Raw genomic sequence first — 20,111 nt, forward strand, 5'->3', positions numbered from 1 at the left:
GTGAGTACTAATTCCTAGTACAGAAATATGTTCTTAAACAAGATGATGACGGATTAGGAAACTAGGTAAACCATTTCAGAGAAACTTGAATTTCAGTTTGGCTTTGAAAGAAAAGTATCACTCAAGTAAATGGAAGCTTTTAAAATACTGATTCCCAAGCCCCACCTCAGACCTACTGGGTCAGAGTTTCTGAAGAATGGAAACTGGGCATTTGAAATTTTTTAGAGTTCATCACATGATTCCATGGAGCGAATCCATGAGGCAATGTTTGAGAAACACTGAAATCAAGGTTGTACTTAACTACAGGAATTGGTGGGCAGAGGCAGGAACAGTGCCCGGCAATTTGTATGGGAGAGGGAGGTAAGTGGCCAAGACTCATGTGAGCTGTAGGAACAATGGGAGAAAATTGTGAAAGTAAGCTGGAGTTGGCTGGGAGATGGTTTTTAATTCCAAGTAAAAGAAGAGGTTTTGTTTTGCTTTTTAATAGAATAATATATCATTGAAAGTTTTGGAGCAGAAGAGTAACGTTTATACCTGTCCTTTATGAATACCTAAGGAAAAATTTAAAGTCAGAGAGGCTGGAGGCAGGGGTCTAGTTAAGAAACTAATAATAGATGAAGTACAAATAATGAAGCCAGGATGAATATGATGGCAATGAGAACAGAAGAGCAGAGCTATTACAGTTGGCGGTACAACAAGGGCAAGTGCAATCGTTTCTGGTAAGGGTTTGGGGTCTGTGGATCTCCTTTTTAATATCATAAGTATCTTCCTCTGTAAACTTAGATGTTTTTATTTCTTCCTCTTTTTCCTTTCACTTTTATTTCTGTGAAAAATGTAACTACTCCACATTAGAACTCATTGTTTAGGCTGCTAACAAAAACTGTGCCTAAAATGTCCTAAGACAGCCGATGGCCAAAATGACTTTAAATCATGCTTTAACTTTTCAATGATGCATGCCAGCATGATCCGAAACTCAAGTGTTAAGAATTTTCTTATTGCCCGGGTAGCAGAATATTTAAATACCAGTTGAAGAGGGAAAGAGGAAAGATTTTAAATATCTACTGGGTAGCAAAATTTTACAAGACATATTAATAGCCAAAATCAAGATAAAGTGGGTATATGGTTTATCTCCTAACATGTGTCTCTATGAATTAAGTGAAGCCTAATGTCTTGACTCCTAGAGCTAGCTGTAAACAAAATGTTAATGAAAGTTTCCATAACTTCTTCATTTTATAACCATTTTCCTCCTTCAGTTTCATTCTTGGTGCCCTTGTGTTCATTCCTTTCTAGCAAAATCAAATTCTGCTCTCAGAAGAAATAGTCTCTTACACCATAGTATAAAAATATTATGTATTAAGTATATCTTTCCCGGGTATATTTCTATTTTGAACCTTATCAGTAATTCTACGTAATGAAAGTTTGGTTTCTTATCGCATATATTTTAGACTTAGGAAAAACCAGAAAATGGGAGAGATATTCTAGGAATTAGGAACAGATTATTACCATTTTGCATAAAAATCTGACATTTTCTCACATATTCTGGAATTACAGTATCTGTACTTACTGTGATAATTTTGGAGCCATTTTTAGAACATAGTAAAATGTTGTATTTAGCAGATGTAGATACTGTATGTGATCAGGTAAAGAATTCTTGGTGAAATAAAAAATAAAAGCTCAGAAATAAAGTTTAGCACCTACAGAGATTACAGGGCAAAGGCAGAGTATTTCCTCCTGTCAGATTCAGGGAACATGCTTTCAGTAGCACGAAGGAGAAAACTTGCCCCCTTGTGCCCCAGATAATGATAAGGAAAAGGTCAGTAAACTGGTATAGAAATTTAACTCTGTGCAATACAGTTTGATGATGTTCCCATAACTTTCTTCAGTAATATGCCATTGCAATCATCATGTTTTTTGCACAACTGAGTAGTTTGCTTCTAATTCTGGCATAGTTTTACCCTGCTGAAACAAGCTGTTGAAGCTTAAATTCTTTCAAAAGAAAAGATAGCCATCACTGTACCACATGCTAATGTACTTTCTAAAGATTTTCTAATGATTTCTTAACTCCTTGAATGAATGGCATGAGTCTTTTTACTTAACCTGAAGGTGATTTAAGTGGTCTCTAACATCATTCTAAAATTATTATAAAAAAGACATATAAGATTGATGAGAACTGTAACTGATGTATCCCCCCACTGATGATGATGTTGTGGAATTAATTCTCCTGTTGCATGGCATTTCAGTTATATCTGATACGAGCAATTATGAAATTACATGAAATTGTTTTGCGTTTCATTCTGGTTTGATGAGAATTACACTTTCTGGGTTTCAGTATTAATTAACGTGTTTTTTTCTTGCTGGCTCTGATTTGGCTAGTTTTCTAATTTCTTTTAGTGTATTCCAAGGTTCTGTCTTAAATCTGTCTTTTAACAGTTAAAGGCATGCTTTTTAGGGTAAAGTGATCCAAAGACAAGACTAGCATAATCCACTATATGTATTAATTGTGTTATCTTACAATAGGGGATTCCAGGGTTCATAGGAAAAGTAAGAGAGCCTCCAATGTGTTGGAGGTCATTACTTCCACAAAATCCTTTGTGTCATCTACTCCAGGTGAAAGTCAATAAGGAAACGTGGGGAAAATGAACTCACTTCTTTCCCAACTCAAACACTGAACCATTGCCTAGAGGTAACAAAGTCCGCATGTGCACAGCTTATCCACCTAATGATCCTAATCGAACACTAATCGGAAAAAAGAGTTTTGTCTTCAATGTTAAGCAGTCACTCAGCTTGACTGATGGAATGTATTTATTTCAACCTAAGATAATTTGGTGTTTTTCCGTCTGCTTCCTTATAACTTCTGAGGAAGTCAATTTTGAATAACATTCATCTATTACTAAAGGTCACCTATTCATGTTTCAGGTTGAACCTTGAAACAAAATATTGGCAGATACATGTCCTTAAGTGAATATTTTTGACATTTTGATAAAACTTGGTTCATGATAGAAGTCCTATACATAAGTTGTTTACAAGATAATAAATGACTCATAAACTATCTTAAAAATAAATTTAAGACTGAAACAAATTTAAAATAGTACAAAAGTCATTTATTTTCTTAGAAGGAATTTATCTATAGTGGTTAGTGTGAAACTTAGGTTACTCTGCTTTCAATCATGTTTGCTTTAAAGGATCATTTCTTGGTGAGAGGTAAACATATCACTCATTTCACTGATTACTTTCTATATACAAAACTGCTACTTCTTCCAGAGATATTCTTAAAATTAGATGTAATTTGATTTCTATTTGAAGGTTGTGGAGCACTAAAATTATGTTTCAATGATGAAAATATTTTATATTCACTTCTAATAAACTATATATCATTTATAAGCATTATTTTATTTCATTCTAAAATTTCAGACCAGCAAATCATTTGGCTTTTGATAGCACAATTTTTATTCTCTTTCTTAAAGTCAGAACAGGAAAAACTGCTTTGTTTTTGTAGTCACAGGCAAAATAGTGATTTATGGATTAAATTATTAGGTGTCACTAAGAATTTAATAAACTTTTTACTTAAATACACTATTTTTCTAAAAGGCAGACGAAAAATAGTTGAGGACATTTACAACAACTACTGTCATCAGTGAATGAACTAATCTTAATTATCAATATGTTGGTCACAAATAAGCTATGACTTTAAAAGTGACAGCAATAATAATATGCTTGAGAAGCTACTGGCTAAAATATATCGCCATTATCTTTCAGTATTTTATAACTCTAAGAAGTCATAATAATAAGCAAATTCAAAATGAGAAATAATGATAAGGAACAAGAACTGAGGATATATCTATCTGCATCCTACCATATAACTTTTGAGGAAGGCAATTTTGATAACATATATACATTGCTAAAGGTCACCTACTTGTGTTTCAGGTTGAACCTTGAAACCACATCAGAGAATTCTCACTTCTATAGTACAATGATTCCATTTTATCCACAGAGGAAGGTATTAAGTAGAAATGGTAGTTATACTTCAATACATGTCTTAACTGCTAGTAATATTTAAGCCCTGCACACAATCAGAGTCAAACTAGGCCGTTCTGTTTGTTCCATCTTTTGAAAACTTCAGTATTGCAATCAGAGCATGGAAGATGATGAAATTCCAGGAAGATGATGAAATTCCAGGATGTGACTATAGATTGTAGATTAAAGAGGGAAGTAGGGGTGGAGGAGCACATATGAGGCTACTCTGAATGACACTTATGGATATTTCTCTTTAACACTGGGAACACTGGGACCACAGAGTAAATATTAAGTATTTGGAAATTAACTAACATCATCACCATATTTTTAAAAGTCCGATATTTTCTGAAATTTTTTGGTGTTACACAAAATTATTTTTAGTTGCTAACAACAATTCTGTTAATCCTATACATTTAGCACAATTAGAATTCTATTGTGCTTAGATCACAACATAATTTCCTTATTACAAATTTAGGAACAAGATACAGAAAACTGCCAACACTTCAAACTCATTATTTTCATAAAACTCAAACACATTATCAGTCCCACCCCAGTAAGAATAGCATCCTACTAAGTTTTCTCATGTACTCATTCTCAAAATTAGCCAGGTTTGAAATGATCCTTGACCTCTACAACTCCTTATTCTTATGCTTTAGCTTCAATATCCACTGGGCCTAGAAATTGAGGAAATTGGTACAGCAAGAAGAATGAGTAAATGGTATAGAAATAATTTGAACCATTGCTCTCAAGTGCTGACATTAAGGTGGTTCCAGTATTATGTTCTACTTTCTAGAAGATTAACAAAATAGAGAGGTGGTAACAAGGGTATGAGTCAGAAGGAATGAAAAGAAATGCTTCCAGGAACTCAACAGCTCGTTGGGAGAAATTCCAGGATGTAAGGACACTAAGGGAACTATTTGGAGTTACTTGGGTTGTATTTGTTGTGTTTGTCGTTTTTATCTGAGATAGTCACCAATCATATTTATTATAAATATAAGCCATTTTTCTAACCTAGATGGGAAAGTGAGAAGGCTTGAGATACTCTTTTCTTTGCTACAGTTCATTAGAGAAGATAAGTATTTTTAGAAGGGGTTAAAAAGACTAATTAAAGAGGGAAGCCAGAAAAAAAAAACAAACTCAGGAGGCTAGGGAATCTAACTATCATTAAGAATATGGCAAACTTAAGTGTCCAACGGGATAAAGAAGATGTGGTATATAGATCACAATCACAATGAAATATTACTCAGCCATAAAAAGGAATGAAAACTTATCATTTGTACAATGTGGATGGACCTAGAGGGTATTATGCTAAGTGAAATAAACAGAGAGAGAGATGAATACCATATGACTTCACTTATATGTGGAATCTAAGAAACAAAATAAACAAACAAACAAACAAAACCCAGGAACAGACTCATAAATACAGAAAGTAAACTGATAGTGTGATAGGGGACAGGGTAGGAGAATAGGGGAAATAAGTGAAGGGGATTAAGGGGTGCAAACTTCCAGTTATAAATAAATAGATATAAAATAAATAGGTCACAGGAATGAAAAGTAAAGCATAAGGAATATATGCAGTAATATTGTAATAATTTGTATGGTAACTACACTTACTGTGGTGAGCATTTTGTAATATATATAAATGTTGAATCACTATGTTGTACACCTGAAATGAATATAAAATTATATGTCAACTATATTCCAATAAAAAATTTAAAAAGAATGGTGCTGACATTGAAAAAACAGAATATGGCAAATAAAATAAATTGATACAGAAGAGAAAGAGGACTGAAAAGAGGGCTGCACATAGTTAAGTGCCCAATAAATTATTTTCTTCACAAATGAACAGGTTATGCTGTTCAAACCAAGAATCGTAAATCTTACATGATTTATGTAATCATAAGGAGCATTCAGAAAAGACAGCCAAAATTAGGTCATTCCCTGGCTAGGAAACAATTGAATGCAGATTTGAGACAGATTATTAGGGGACTTAGAGTATTTCTGACATGTGTATCAAGATGTACTGGAGTGCTGGTGAAAATTCATCAAGCTAACTGAATGCTCACACATGTGGGGATGAATGATAGCATCAGAAGAAATGTGGGATCTCTAGTAACACTGATGTTCTGAATAGGAAAATGAAAGACATGAGAGCATGGGTATTATTTTCATTTCTTCTAGTTTATCTCATGATGTTAGAAGTGAAAAAAAGCTATGAAAGTAAATACCTGGTTATTGACAATGGTGTTGAAAATATGATTTGCCTTATTGGCTGTTTTAGAATAACTGAAAAAATGGGCTTCTGCATTTTTATGTGTATTTTATGAGGAATGTATCTGATAGGAAAATAAAATTAAGGTGCATTAGTTAAGATTAGGTTTGGCTTAAACAAAACCATTTATTTCTCAATCCAATAAACACCTGGAGAAATGACAACTTTATTCCACAAAAATATTTGGATGTTTTCAGGTTCTATTCAGCTCTCTGTTCCAGTCACTTTGCTCTCATAATCTAAGGTAGAATCTGCATTCCAGTGAGAAGATGGAAAAAAAGGAAGAAAAGTGGGACACAAAGCGTTCCTGCTGGCTAGCTCTAATGGAATATTTCTGGGAGTTGCCATGGGACACTTCATTTATATCACATCAGCTAGAACTTGGTCACATGGCCAAACTGAGCTGCAAGGGAGACTGGGAAATGTAATGTTTGCAGCCAATTAAAAAATTTTATTGCTGTGAAAAGAAAGAATAATAGAAATTATGGAAAACTGAATAGACTTTATTCATAAAGTTGGGGAGAAAAATACCTGCATATAATTGAATGAAGGTTCAAATGATACCACAGAACTATACAGGATCATAAAAGACTACTATAACAATTATATGCCAACAAATTGACCAACCTAGAAGAAATCAATAAATTCCTAGGAACATACAACCTACCAGACTGAATCATGAAGAAATAGAAAATATGATCACACCAATTACTGGTAAAGGGATTGAATCAGTAGTCAAAAACCTCTCAAAAAATAAAATTCCAGCACCATATGGCTGCACTGGTGAATTCTATGAAACATTCAAAGAAGAATTAATATCAGTCATTCTCAAACTCTTCCTAAAAATAAAAATAAAATAGAAGGAAAGGGAATTCTCCCAAAGTCATTTTATAAGGCCAGCATTATGATACCAAAATCAGACAAGGACACTACAAGAAGAGAAAATTACAGGCCAATAACCCCAATTAACATACATGCAAAGATTCTCAACAGAATATTAGCAAACTGAATTCAACAATGCATTACAAAGATTATACACCATGATCAAGAGGGGTTTATTCCAGGATGCAAGGATAGTTCAACATCCACAAATCAGCCAATATGATATCCCAAATTAACAAAATGAAGGATAAAAATCAGATGATCATCTCAACAGATGCAGAAAAATTGACAAAATTCAACATCCTTTTATGACAAAAACTGTCAATAATGTGGGTACAGAAGGAAGGTACCTCAACATAGTGGAGGCCATATATTTCAAGCCCACAGCTAACATCATACTCAATGGCAAAAAGCTGAAAATCTTTTCTTTAGGACCAGAAACAAGATGATGATGCCCACTCTTGCCACTTGTATTCAATATAGTACTGGAAGTCCTAGCCATAGCAATTAGATAAGAAAAATAAATAAAAGGCACCCAAATCAGAAAAGAAGTGAAAGTATCACTATTTGCAGATGACATGATATTATGTACAGAAAACCCTAAAACTATTGGAGTTTTATTTCATCATTAAAACTATTGGAGCTAATGAATTCAGTAAAGTAACAGAATACAAAACCAATACATAAAAATCTGTTGTATTTCTATACATTAATAATGAACTATCAGAAAGAGAAATAAAGAAAACAATTTATCAAAGAGAATAAAACGGCCAGGAATAAATTTAACCAAATGAGGTGAAAGACCTGTATATTGAAAACTACAAAACATTTATGAAATGAACTGAAGATACAAATAAATGAAAATATAATCTGTGTTCATGGATTGGGAGAGCCAATATTGTTAAAATGTCCATATCACCCCAAACAACCTACAGATTCAGTGCAATCCTTATAAAAATTACAATGGCACTTTTCAAAGAAATAGAACAAATAATCCTAAAATTTGTATGGAACCACACACACACAAAAAAATAGCCACATCAAACTTGAGACAGAAAAACAAAGTTAGAGCCATCATTCTCCTTGATTTCAAACTACATTACAAAGCCACAGTAAAACAGCACGGTACTGGCATAAAACAGACACATAAATCAATGGAACAGAATACAAAGTACAGAAATAAACTCACACATATGTGGTCAATTAATTTATAACAAAGGGGGCTAAGAATATATAACAGAGGAAAGACAGCCTCTTCAATCAATGGTGTTGGGAAAACTGGATAGCCACATGCAAATGAATGAGACTCAACCACTATCTACATCACACACAAAAATTAACTAAAAATGGATTAAAATTAAAGACTTGAGAATTGTCTAATATATACATGTATCATTTATTATGACAATTATAGTACCCAACATATTAGCTATTTCTCTCATTTATTTGTCATTGGCAAACTTGAGAGATGTCATCTATAATGTACAATGATATGTGGCTCTTTTCCATCTATTAATGATTATAGTCTCTCCATTTTTAAAACCCATTTGATGTTATATGTTTTGATCTGAGTCCTTTTCTCATGAGGCATACTAGGTTTTTTATCTCTTCTTGTTATATCTGGAGTCTTTAAATATTTGAGCTTATGACAGCATGATGTCATTGATTATATCATTCATTCATTCATTTTTTTTAATGGAATGCCTGAATATGTTATTTTCTAGCCTAGAAAGCCTTATAGGCCTGCTCTATACATGGTGAGGTATTTGTCACCACAGTCAACAATCCCAGCACCACCAGGGTTTTTGCTTTCTTCCAATGTTGTCAGACCCTAGCCTGGCACTCATAACATACTCCACTATTTACTGATGTGCTTCATGAATAAGGAAAAGGGGAAAACAACAATCTGTCCATTCAATGTCCTCTGCTAATAATATTTGCCTTCTGGTTCACCACATCCTCCAAACTCCAGGCTCTGGCGGCATGACTTTTTTTTTTACCTTTTGATCGCCTTCACCAATTTCTCCCACCAGGCACCAATCTGGCAACCACCAAGCTGTTCTCTGTATCAATGAGCTTATTTTTTTGTTTTGTTTTGCATTTTTGCATTTTTTTTTGTTTTTTAGATTCCACAAATAAGAGAGATATGATATTTGTCTTTCTCTGTCTGACTTATTTCACTTAGCATAATGCCCTCAAGGTCCATCCATATTGTCACAAATGGCAAGATTCCATTCTTTTTTATGACTGAATAATATTCCATTGTATATGTATATGTCACATTTTCTTTATCCATCCATCCATCAATGAACAATTAGGTTGCTGACATATCTTGAAAACTTTAAATAATGCTGCAGTGAACATGGGGGTGCATGTATCTTTTAAGCTTAGTGTTTTTGTTTTCTTCAGATAAATACCCAGAAGTGGATCATATAGTAGTCCTATTTTTAATTTTTGAGGAACCTCCATACTGCTTTCCGTAGTGGCTGTAACAATTTACATTCTCAACAACAGTGCACAAGGATTCTCTTTTCTCCACATCTTTGCCAACACTTGTTGTTTCCTGCCTTTTTGATAGTAGGCACTCTGACTGGTGTGAGGTATCTCACATTGTAGTTTGATCTCATTTGATTGGCATTTCCCTGATGATTAGTGATGTTAAGCAACCTTTCATGTACCTATTAGCCACCTCTATGTCTTCTCTGAAAAACTGTCTATTCAAATTTTCTAATCATTTTAAATCAGATTTTTCTTTTTTTAAAAAAATATTTATTTGTATGAATTCTCTTATATATGCTGTCGTGACAAATACTCATCATTATTGAGCTGCCTATAAGGCTTTCTAGGATAGAAAATATAATATATTAGGGTATGCCACTAAAAAAAAAGAGAATGAATGATATAATCAATGATATGTGCTGTCATAAGCTCAAGGATTTTAAAGATTGCAGATATAACAAGAAGAGACTAGAATATGCCTCATGAGAAAAGGACCCAGATCAAAACATACAACCTCAAATGAGTTTAAAAAAGGATAGAATGCAATGATTAATAATAGATGGAAAAGATTCACATATCATTGTACATTATAGATGACATCTCTCAAGTTTGCCAAAGACAAATAAATGCAAGAAAGCTGATGTGTTGGGTACTATAATTGTCTAACATGTATCATTTATTTGTGATTTATTCCCTGTTTTACAAACAGGATTTAAGGTGGCTGAATTAAAACTTAAATAACTGTGATCATCAGGAATGCTGACTATTGCATGGAAATATAAAGACCTGAGCTTTCATGGAAAAATAAGTTCCATAGTCACAAAATATAGGCTATGTGATTTACTCATATAAACAAAGTCTGGTACATTTTGCAACCTCAATATAAGGCACCAATGTGTCCCTGCTTCTGAAATAGTTAACATCATCTTAGGTTGAATAAAAAAATTCAGCTCACCATTTCTCAAGCAATTGTATCGCCACCTAGAAGTTTCCAAAGTGTTAGGGGGATTAATTTAACTAAAGGCATAATAGAATATTTCCCCAACTTCCATATTTTTTTAAAAAATTAATTTCATGTTTTTCTATTTTAGAAAAGAATGATTTGAGTGCTTCCACAGACATATCAAATATGGATACCTAGGAATTAGGAAGATGAGATAAATTTCCTCATGACTTAGTTAACCAATCCTTTCCTCATTTAACTAAATAATGATGGTTTCTGCTATTATATAAATAGGTTTATTCACTGTCATAAGCTATTAAATTTATAACTTTAACAGGCTGTTAAATTTATAACTTCAACAGGCAGCATAAAGAGCACTGATGTAAATATAAGTAAATAAGAGCCATAAATAACTCTACGATTCACTTTCAGATAACTCTTCTCTAGAACAGTAAAGTCCCAGTGCTTAGAATGGGGTCTGGCAATAGTAAGCAGTCAATAAATACTTGTTAAATAATTTCATATGTTGCATATTGTGCCAATCATACTATAGTTGGCTTCACTTTGAGCGGGCAGTATAATGACTCTCTACATCCGCAATGTTTTATTTGTGAAACACTGTTTGCAAATAGCAAAATGACATTTCTCGCACCTCATCATTTAGAAACTAGATGAAATTGTAAAAATAAGTAAACTAATTTTTCTAAAGCATCGAATAAAAGTATTCGAATTATCAGATCAGAGTAGCAAAGTGTGTTTTGTCACCTTTAATGCTATGACATTTGTATTTCAACTTATATTTTATTTTAAAATTTATTTTCTTAGAAATCATCAGTTATTTTGATTATTTATTTAAAAAATTTAAAAATTAGTGAAGTATAGTTGATATACAGTATTATATTGGTTTCAGGTGTACAACATAATGATTTGACAATTATATACATTACTAACTGCTCACCACAATTAAGTGTACTTACCATCTGTCATCATACAAAGGTACTAAAATATTATTGCCTATATTCCCTCTGCTATACTTCTATCCCCATGATTAATTTATTTTAAATTGGAAGTTAGTACCTCTTTATCCCCTTCTCCTATTTTGCCTACCGTTCTTACACCCCTCCCCTATGGCAACCACCAATCTGTCCTCTGTGTTTGAGTATATTTCTATTATGTTTGTTTATTTGGTTTTACATTTAATTCAATACATTTTCAATTTAGCACATATCACATAATGTCATTTAGCACATAATTACATAAGGTTAATCATAAATCATGCTTTTTTTTACATAATTAAAAAAAATTAAAAAGCATTCATCATTTGTTAAAAGGAAATATTTGACATTTGTCTTTCTCTATATAAAAAATGACCTTATATAAATGTTAAACAAATTGTAAAATATCCTTGAAGAATATCAATCTGAAAATATTTATTTTTGATAGATATACTTTTTACTTTATCAAAACTTCAAAATAATGAAATGATTAAAAATATTCTTATGGAAGATGGTGAGAGTATATTATTGTGGTTTATGACCTATATCAAGGACAATAATGAACAATATTTTGTCTTAGGCTATCTGTATCTATACTCATCCAGTTTTTGTTAGGAAACTGGTTTAAAGTTAATAATAAAGCTGGTGAAGAGTCTTGATGAGACAGGGCTGAAGAAATCACAGATTCTTTGCCTGACCAGGTACATAGCCCCAGTCATCTCTTTGAAAAGCTATTTTGTGGGAAGGGTATTGATTTATTCTGCACAGCTTTAGAGGGTATATCTGAGAGTATTTAGCAACACCTAAGGTCAGAACTACCTGTAAGTGTAATGGGCCACTTCAGAATTGGTAACCTATAATATATTAATGTGGGTATATAGCAGACAAACATATATCAACAGGAAAAACAAGATAACCAATATAAGGTAAAACAGAGGCATTGTAGCACTCAAAAAAGGAATGGAATATTTAGTAAATAATGTTCCAAAAACGACATAACTATTTGCAGAAATAAAATATCAGTTTAAAGTTTCACCTCACACTGTATTCCAAAATTAATTCCAGATGAATTTAAGAAATATACTTAAAATTCAAATTCTAAAAAACAGAATAAAATGTATTTCAGAGAGTAGGATGGAAAAAAGACTTTTAGCATAAAATAATATAATAAATTATCAAATAATCTATAGATATGGTTACACAAAGTTAATCATTTATGAATACCTTAATACATCAGGGTAGTGCAGGATCAGAGAAACAGCAAGGATTAGGAATAGAACAGGGATGTCAAGAGTGCCAAAAGATGCATAGAAGGAATTTATGACTATCGAAAAAACTGAGACTTGATTGACACTTAGGAGGTCAGTGACAACCCTGAAGGGAAAAAGACAATGAAGAGATTAGAAGCTAGAATGCAAGAAATAAATTCAGGAAAAGTGAGCAGATATTGTTTGTTATGTTCAAGAAATTTGGGGCTAGTGAAAAGAACCAGGGTAGTCTTTTGAAAAGATTTCAGAGTTAAGGGCAGGGACATTTTATTCATTTGGTCTATAGGCACAGAGCCTAGAGCTTACAAATGTATTTAAACTTTAAAATTAAGATACTGTCAGTAAGATTTAAAAAGAAAATAAAAATAGAAATTAGTAAATGCTTAACATGTCCAACATACTGTGCCAACTTCATTATTTATTAATAGTTTTTTCATGTTTGAAAGCAACTGGATATCTTTTTTTCACATACAATATTTGCAGAAAATTTATACCTAATGGTAAATTCAATGACTTACTTTAGGCAAAGTAATTTCAAAGAAAATTTATACAAAACTTTAAGGTAATCATAAAATATTGTATTTAATGAGAAATATGGATATATTTGATGTTTGATCTGTGTAGAGTAGTTTCAGGAAATAACTGTTCCATTTGAGAAGTGGATTTCTGCAATTAAAAGGTAGGGAAGGGAAGAACTGAAGATGTCCAAGACAGACAGGGGGAGACAGAATCAAGAGTTAACTATTCTTTGAAGGCAATTCTTTTGAATTTACAACAGAAACTCACACACACACATAATACATTTAAAAGTAATTTGGGCAATTACATGCAGGATAGGTAAAAAAATATAACACTGAGATACAGGATTTCAATGTGTCAAAAATATGGCTTGTATTTAGAAAACATCTTTGCTATCCTTTAAATTGTGACAGTGTACAAAAACATAGCAGTATAAATAGACATTGTTGCTTTACTCTTTAATTAAAAACATACCAACATTAAACTAGTAAGTGAGTTTATCAAACATGAATGCTTAACATAGTTAACTGTTTGCTTACATAATTTAATTATAATTTACAACTTAATATTTTTAAATATCACTAAGAAATTCGCCTGACATTTTGGAGCACATTGAGCATTTATGTGCATGTGCCATGGAGATTTGATTTATACACTCATGTGTACAAAAAGTTACATAAAATATCCAAAGGTATTCAACCCTCAAATATAAGGGTACAATATACAAAGAACAGTCAAACAGCAACTAAACATACCAGGAGAAATAGAATTAATTTAGAAAAGCTGTTTTCAAAGTTCTTAGTCTTGAGACCACTTCACACTCATAAACATTTTTGAGGATATTAAAGAGATTTTGTTGGTGTGGGTTATATACTGATACTTTCTGTATTAGAAATAGAAACTGAGACAGTTTTGAAAACATTTGCTCATTAAACTTAGTTAAAAATCACAATAATAAACCATTATAGGTCAATATAAATATCCATTGATAACATTAGCATAGGAAGAAAGGCAGGCTTACATAGTTCCAGTCATTTTTTCTTTTTATCTTCTCTCTATGTCCAATTAATTTTCCTAAAACATAATTTATATCCTGACATTTTTCAAATTTCAAATCTCCAGTGACTCCTCACTGTCTAAATTAAAAGTTACAATTCCTTAAATTGGCAATCAAGGCCTGCAACCATCTGGTCCTTACTCCTTTTCCATCCTCTATTACTTTGACGCACTCCCTATCCAGGCAGATACCTCTAGTTTCCATCTTCTGAAATGACTTTTATATCTTTGCCTCTCTGGTCTTTCATATACAATTAGCATGATGCTTCATGCTATGTGTCCATTCAACCTATGTCAACCTCATCTATCCTTCAGATGTAATTCAAGCTCTATCTGTTCCTCAAATCCTCCTTTGACAACTTAGGATATACACCTCTTTCTTCTGAATTTCAATTGAACTGATTTTTCATCCTGTTCTTTTTAGCAACTGGCATATACTGCTTAGTGTCACTCATTTCTTTTTCTTTGGAATGCAAAATCACTGACTGAATTTTGATATATATTTTATTAATATCCAGATTTTTTATGATATCACAATTAAAATAATCAGGTAAGTTTTCTAAGATATTGGACCTCAGTTATTTTTCCATCCCAATACACCTGAGAGATACCACAAAAAAAGTGTGTGTACTTGTGTTTATATATAGAATATTTGTATTTCTCATACTTCCCAAGTGTATTGCATTAAAATCTTACTCTTCATAACTGTCCATATTTCACAAAGAGAAGTCATTAACTTGGTATGTAGATCGTAATCCATCACCAAAGACATTATTAATAATAGTTCATAAGAAACCTCAAATGTACTACATATTTGGGACAAGAACAAATCATAAAAATGCCAGTATAGTTTTTCATGCCCTCAATCATATTATATTGCTAATTAAAATGTAGACTGTATTATTTTTTTAATTAACAGACTTCGTTTTTTAGAACAGTTTTAGTTTTACAGAAAAACTGAGTTAATAGTAGAGTTTCCATATACCATACTCACCTTCCCTCACAGGTCCACATTTTGCATTAAAATGGTACATTTGTTATAATTAATGAAACATACTGATACATGTTGCTAATGGTAGTCCATAGTTTACACTAAAGTTCACTTTTTGCCTTGTGTACTTCTATGTGTTTTGACAAGCATATCATGTATTCACTACTACAGTATCATACAGAATAGTTTACTGCCTTAAAAATCCCATGCTTCACATTTTCATAGTTATATATAGTTATACATTGGGAGTTTTAGGTGAGCACCTAAAACTCCCAAGTGAACGATGGAGATTTCTTTTTAAGTAATAGCAATTTATACCAAGGTTCCTCACCTATTGCAAGTGTGATAAAGGTTTAAATAATAATGGACAAAAAAGTTTTGATAAATTCATGAATGATTAAACAAGAAAAATAAGGAAGCTATTTGGGGCATATTGCCTAGTTTGTAAGGGTGACAACGTAAGAAACGAATTGATGCTGTTGTTGACAAAAATATTGTTAAGGAGGCCAAATGGCCAATTTAATTGACATACTGTTTTGTTGTTCATGTTCTACTGTGTGAGCTTATCTCTCTCTCTGTTATTTTTTTAATCTCTATCATTATGTTACTATAGTCACTATGTTAACAATTTGATGTACTCATGTAATACACCTGACATCTCTGGAAACAAATTTACTGTGTTACTTATACATAAACTTCTCTTAAACATAAATACAGATCCACAAACAAGACAAATTCTTACATTTGTCTTATATTAGGCAATAATTCACTGTAGACAATAAGAGGAGGTACAATTAACTTATTTTGATAGCTAACTTATTAACTTCATACTTTACATTTTCTGAGCAACTCCCTGGCTTCTGGTTTGGAGCGCAGGATTCTGTAAGCTTTTACGTAGTTAATTATATAGATCTTTGTGAATCTGTAGGAACATCGCTTCCCATTCTGCACTTGAACAAAAGTGCTAACTTTAGTTGCTTAATTCTTGGGTTTTCTTGAGTAATAGAGGGCACAACACATGGGGCAAAACAGACTAGGAAGTCAGGGTTGATAGGGTATTGTTTCTGCCAACAGTACTTAATGCCTGCCCAAGCAAGCTATTTATATCTGTTAATTTCCTAGTGAAAGACATATTTAAAATACATCTAACAATTAAGAATATTACTGAATCAGGAACCTTGCCATTTTCAAGTCTGTCTTCATCCCGGGGAAAGGTAGAATATTAAAGATTGAGCATCTTTTCATATCCTTATTTGCCATCTGTGTATCTACTTTGGTGAGATATCTGTTCAAATATATTTTGTCCACTTTTTACATGGATTGCTAAAAAATCTAAAGATCATTTAATATCCTTAACCCCACTACGTGGAGGGATAAGATTAACAATGTTCATCACCTACTGAGTGCCAGAGTGCAACAAAAATATGGTGGGCAGTGGACAGGCAGCAGAGAGAGAAGAGGGTTGGGAGGTGGGACAGAAAGAACATATTGTCATTACTGGACCTGAAAGGGAATTGTCATGATTAATACCTTTATCATTCAACAGTTATATTTTGTGGACAGTTGGTCTATAAAAGAAAAATCAGCAAATATTATAGATTCCATTTACTAATTAAAATTGAGCATGAAAGATACCCTAAACCTGTGTATCAGTATTCTTTCCATCTAAGAGAAGATATAAGATTGAATAAAGGGAAGAATTCTAAGAGTAAATTGATTTGAAAGAAAGGAAAACACTGACTTCATAAAATTTTGTAGAGGTAAGATCTTTAGAAGTCAAATACTCCAGATGTCCTAAAATAGATACATTTATTCAATTTTGGTACTGCAACTATGTTGAACCAATACAGTTCTTCAGTATTCTTCACTATATTAGTACAAACCTAACCTAACTGGATTCTGCTGCACAGTAAACTATTTCCCTGTCTTTAAATTGAACTTAGCACAGAATCGCCTCTCAGTGAAGATTTGTTGAATGTTGCATGAATCTCAGCATAACGTCCGTCATTTGCTTGTAACTAACTATTAAAATTTTCCTTAGCTTCCTCTTTATGCCTATGTTTTCCATAAAGTTTTGTTCTCTTCTCATTAAAGTATATCTATAGAAGTTTGCTGTTTTACATTAGATTTTCACTCTTGGAGTTTAGAAACCAGGGCTGTTTTTCTGAATTTGTGTCCTAAGATTACAGTATGGTTCTATGCATTGCAACAATGCTTCATAAATACTTAAAAAGATTAATATTCACTCCTTTGCATTTTATTCATGGACCCCAGTTTCTAGATGAACAGCTAAAGAACTCTCAAGTGGGTAAACTGACTAGTGCTAAGCATAGCAGATTGTGAAAAGGGTTCTATATGCAGCATGCATGTGAAATAGATGACAAATATTACCTAGGCTACATTAATCCCAAGGAAGTAGGTAACAGTTTAATTTTGCATATAGGACAACTGAAGCAAAAAGAACAAATAAGAGGATAAAGTGAAGGCATGGAGTTAAAAGACCAGATTTTCCTTTAATTAAGTGGGTATTGTAGAACACAGCTTTTAGAGACTTGATTTAAGCAGAAAACTTTCACTTGGAATTTTCTTTGCATTGTGTTAGGCACAAGAAAGAGAATGTTTCATAGTGGCACCCTCACGTTGAAAGTGTAATTAACAGCAGTTAGATAAAAGGTTTGCCAAACTTTTAATTCCTACATCATTTTTAAGTATTTCTAGAGAATTTACTATATTAAAATACAGCACTGAAGAAAAAGCTACGTAATTAAAGAAAATAGTAGGTTAACAATCTTGTGGTAGCTACATGTTTTGTAAAAGTAATTTCTGGACCCAGATATAAGAGTATAGAGTCATAAAATATCATGAACAGTATTCATAACTTGGTTTTAAATTATCTTCATGTATCAAAAACTCATTATCGATTTAAAATATTTCATCTTTTTTAAAGACTCTGTTTACCACCATTTACAACTGCTTTAATTGGAATTTTATTCAGCATCAGTAATTCTAGAGATATTCCGTTAATAATTTTTAAGATGAAGTTTTAGTAGAAAAGTAAGGATATAAGCATATTACATACTTTCCTAGTATTATGTAATGATTATGACCCAGGCCATATGGGTCCAAATTTCATTTCTGCCACTTATTAGCTGACAGAATTTGCAAAAATTATTTAACATCTCTTGGGCTAGCAAATTCTGGAACATAAACAAAAATGACAGCTCTTGCTTAAGCTTCTTGATCTATAAACTGGAGATAACAAGAGTATTTGCTTAGTCTTGGTGATAAGTAGATGAGTTAATACGTAAGAAAGCTGGCACAATCCTTAGCATATGGTGTGAAGTCAATAAACATTAGCTATTATTGTTGTTGTGATTATAGTAAATTAGAAATTTATTTATAGAGAAGAAAAAGCTAAATTCAAATATATATCTATTTCTTTGAATCCAGACATCTTTTTCTACAAAATAAAAAATCAGTCATTTGCACTTTCTATATTTAATAAGGACTACTCTGGTGTTTGTGTGTATGTGTTATGGGTGGCAGGGGGTCTCAGGCTGAGCAAATAATCACATTAATGATCTTAACAATTTCCAATGGAAACAGAAATAAGAACAAATGGCCATTCTTGGGTCATCTGCAAATGTGAGGGAATAACTGACATATCTTTTTGTGATTCCTTGCAGATATCATGGAAATCAGGACAGTGGCAGTTGGAGTTGTGGCAATCAAAGGGGTGGAAAGTGAATACTATCTTGCAATGAACAAGGATGGAAAACTCTATACAAAGGTATTGATAACTGATATGCTTAGACTTAATTTTCCAAACTTATTTTTGCCAAAAACATCTTGCTTTTCTGAAAACTAAAAATGAAATTAATTTCTCTTCAACTATATATTTAATGATTTCATTAAAACACTTTATATTCAAGCATTAAGAAAAAAGGTTTTTTTGTGTGACTTCAACAAACTGCTTAAGCTCTCTGGACTTTATTTCTTGATCTGCAAAATGGGTTAGATTAACTGACCTCTCAGGATCCTTCCAGCTCTAAAATTCCATACACATTTTAGATACCTAAGATCTAAAATTACCAACTGTCAGCAATAAAGCTCTTTTTGTTAAAGTTCACCCAATTTGTACATTGCTAACATGAAAATTCTTGGAGAAAAATTCCAGAAGTTCATTTATCAACATCAGTCTCACAATATGGGCTTTGAACTATAAGCATTCACATTGTTCCCACTTTATTACAATGTGAAATATGTAACAGTTCATCCCACTGTAATAAAATATAATTGACTTTCCTTTGTATTCCCACAGTCTAGCACAATATCTGGCACAGGCTAATGCATCAAGGTATAGATTTAACTGAGTGAATGAATGAATGGTTGAATGGATGAATAAACAGATTCATTTTTTTGTTTTCCATCACTATTACAGGCAGTGTACTAGTAAACAAAGAAAAGTTGTGAAATATGTCCTTCAGTTGAGGGAGGCAGAGGCTCAGCTAATTACATCAAGTTCTCAGTGGTTAGGAAATGAGGGACTTGGGCACAGTAATATGAGAGCTGTTAATTAAGGGGAAATAGTTTCTAATAACAAAGGATACTAGAAATGGGCTGCCAAACATTACATATAATGAAACTTCATTGCATAACCTTGTATCACTTT

The 20,111-nt window shown here is 32.4% G+C and overlaps 1 protein-coding gene and 1 long non-coding RNA gene across 3 annotated transcripts in view; one reads left to right on the top strand and one right to left on the bottom strand.

Annotated features, from left to right (window-relative positions):
• The window catches only part of LOC130679582 (uncharacterized), a 176,467-nt gene that overhangs the window by 123,462 nt on the left and 32,894 nt on the right, over positions 1-20,111 (bottom strand). The window lies entirely within an intron of this gene.
• The window catches only part of FGF7 (fibroblast growth factor 7), a 64,164-nt gene that overhangs the window by 42,683 nt on the left and 1,370 nt on the right, over positions 1-20,111 (top strand). For both annotated transcript variants that reach the window (XM_036895138.2, XM_036895139.2), the window contains exon 3: positions 19,126-19,229. In XM_036895138.2, the coding sequence (XP_036751033.2) occupies positions 19,126-19,229 (104 nt within the window). The remainder of the gene's footprint in view (positions 1-19,125; positions 19,230-20,111) is intronic.

Source organism: Manis pentadactyla, chromosome 11, assembly GCF_030020395.1.
Source record: "Manis pentadactyla isolate mManPen7 chromosome 11, mManPen7.hap1, whole genome shotgun sequence".
Taxonomy (NCBI): Eukaryota; Metazoa; Chordata; class Mammalia; order Pholidota; family Manidae; genus Manis; species Manis pentadactyla.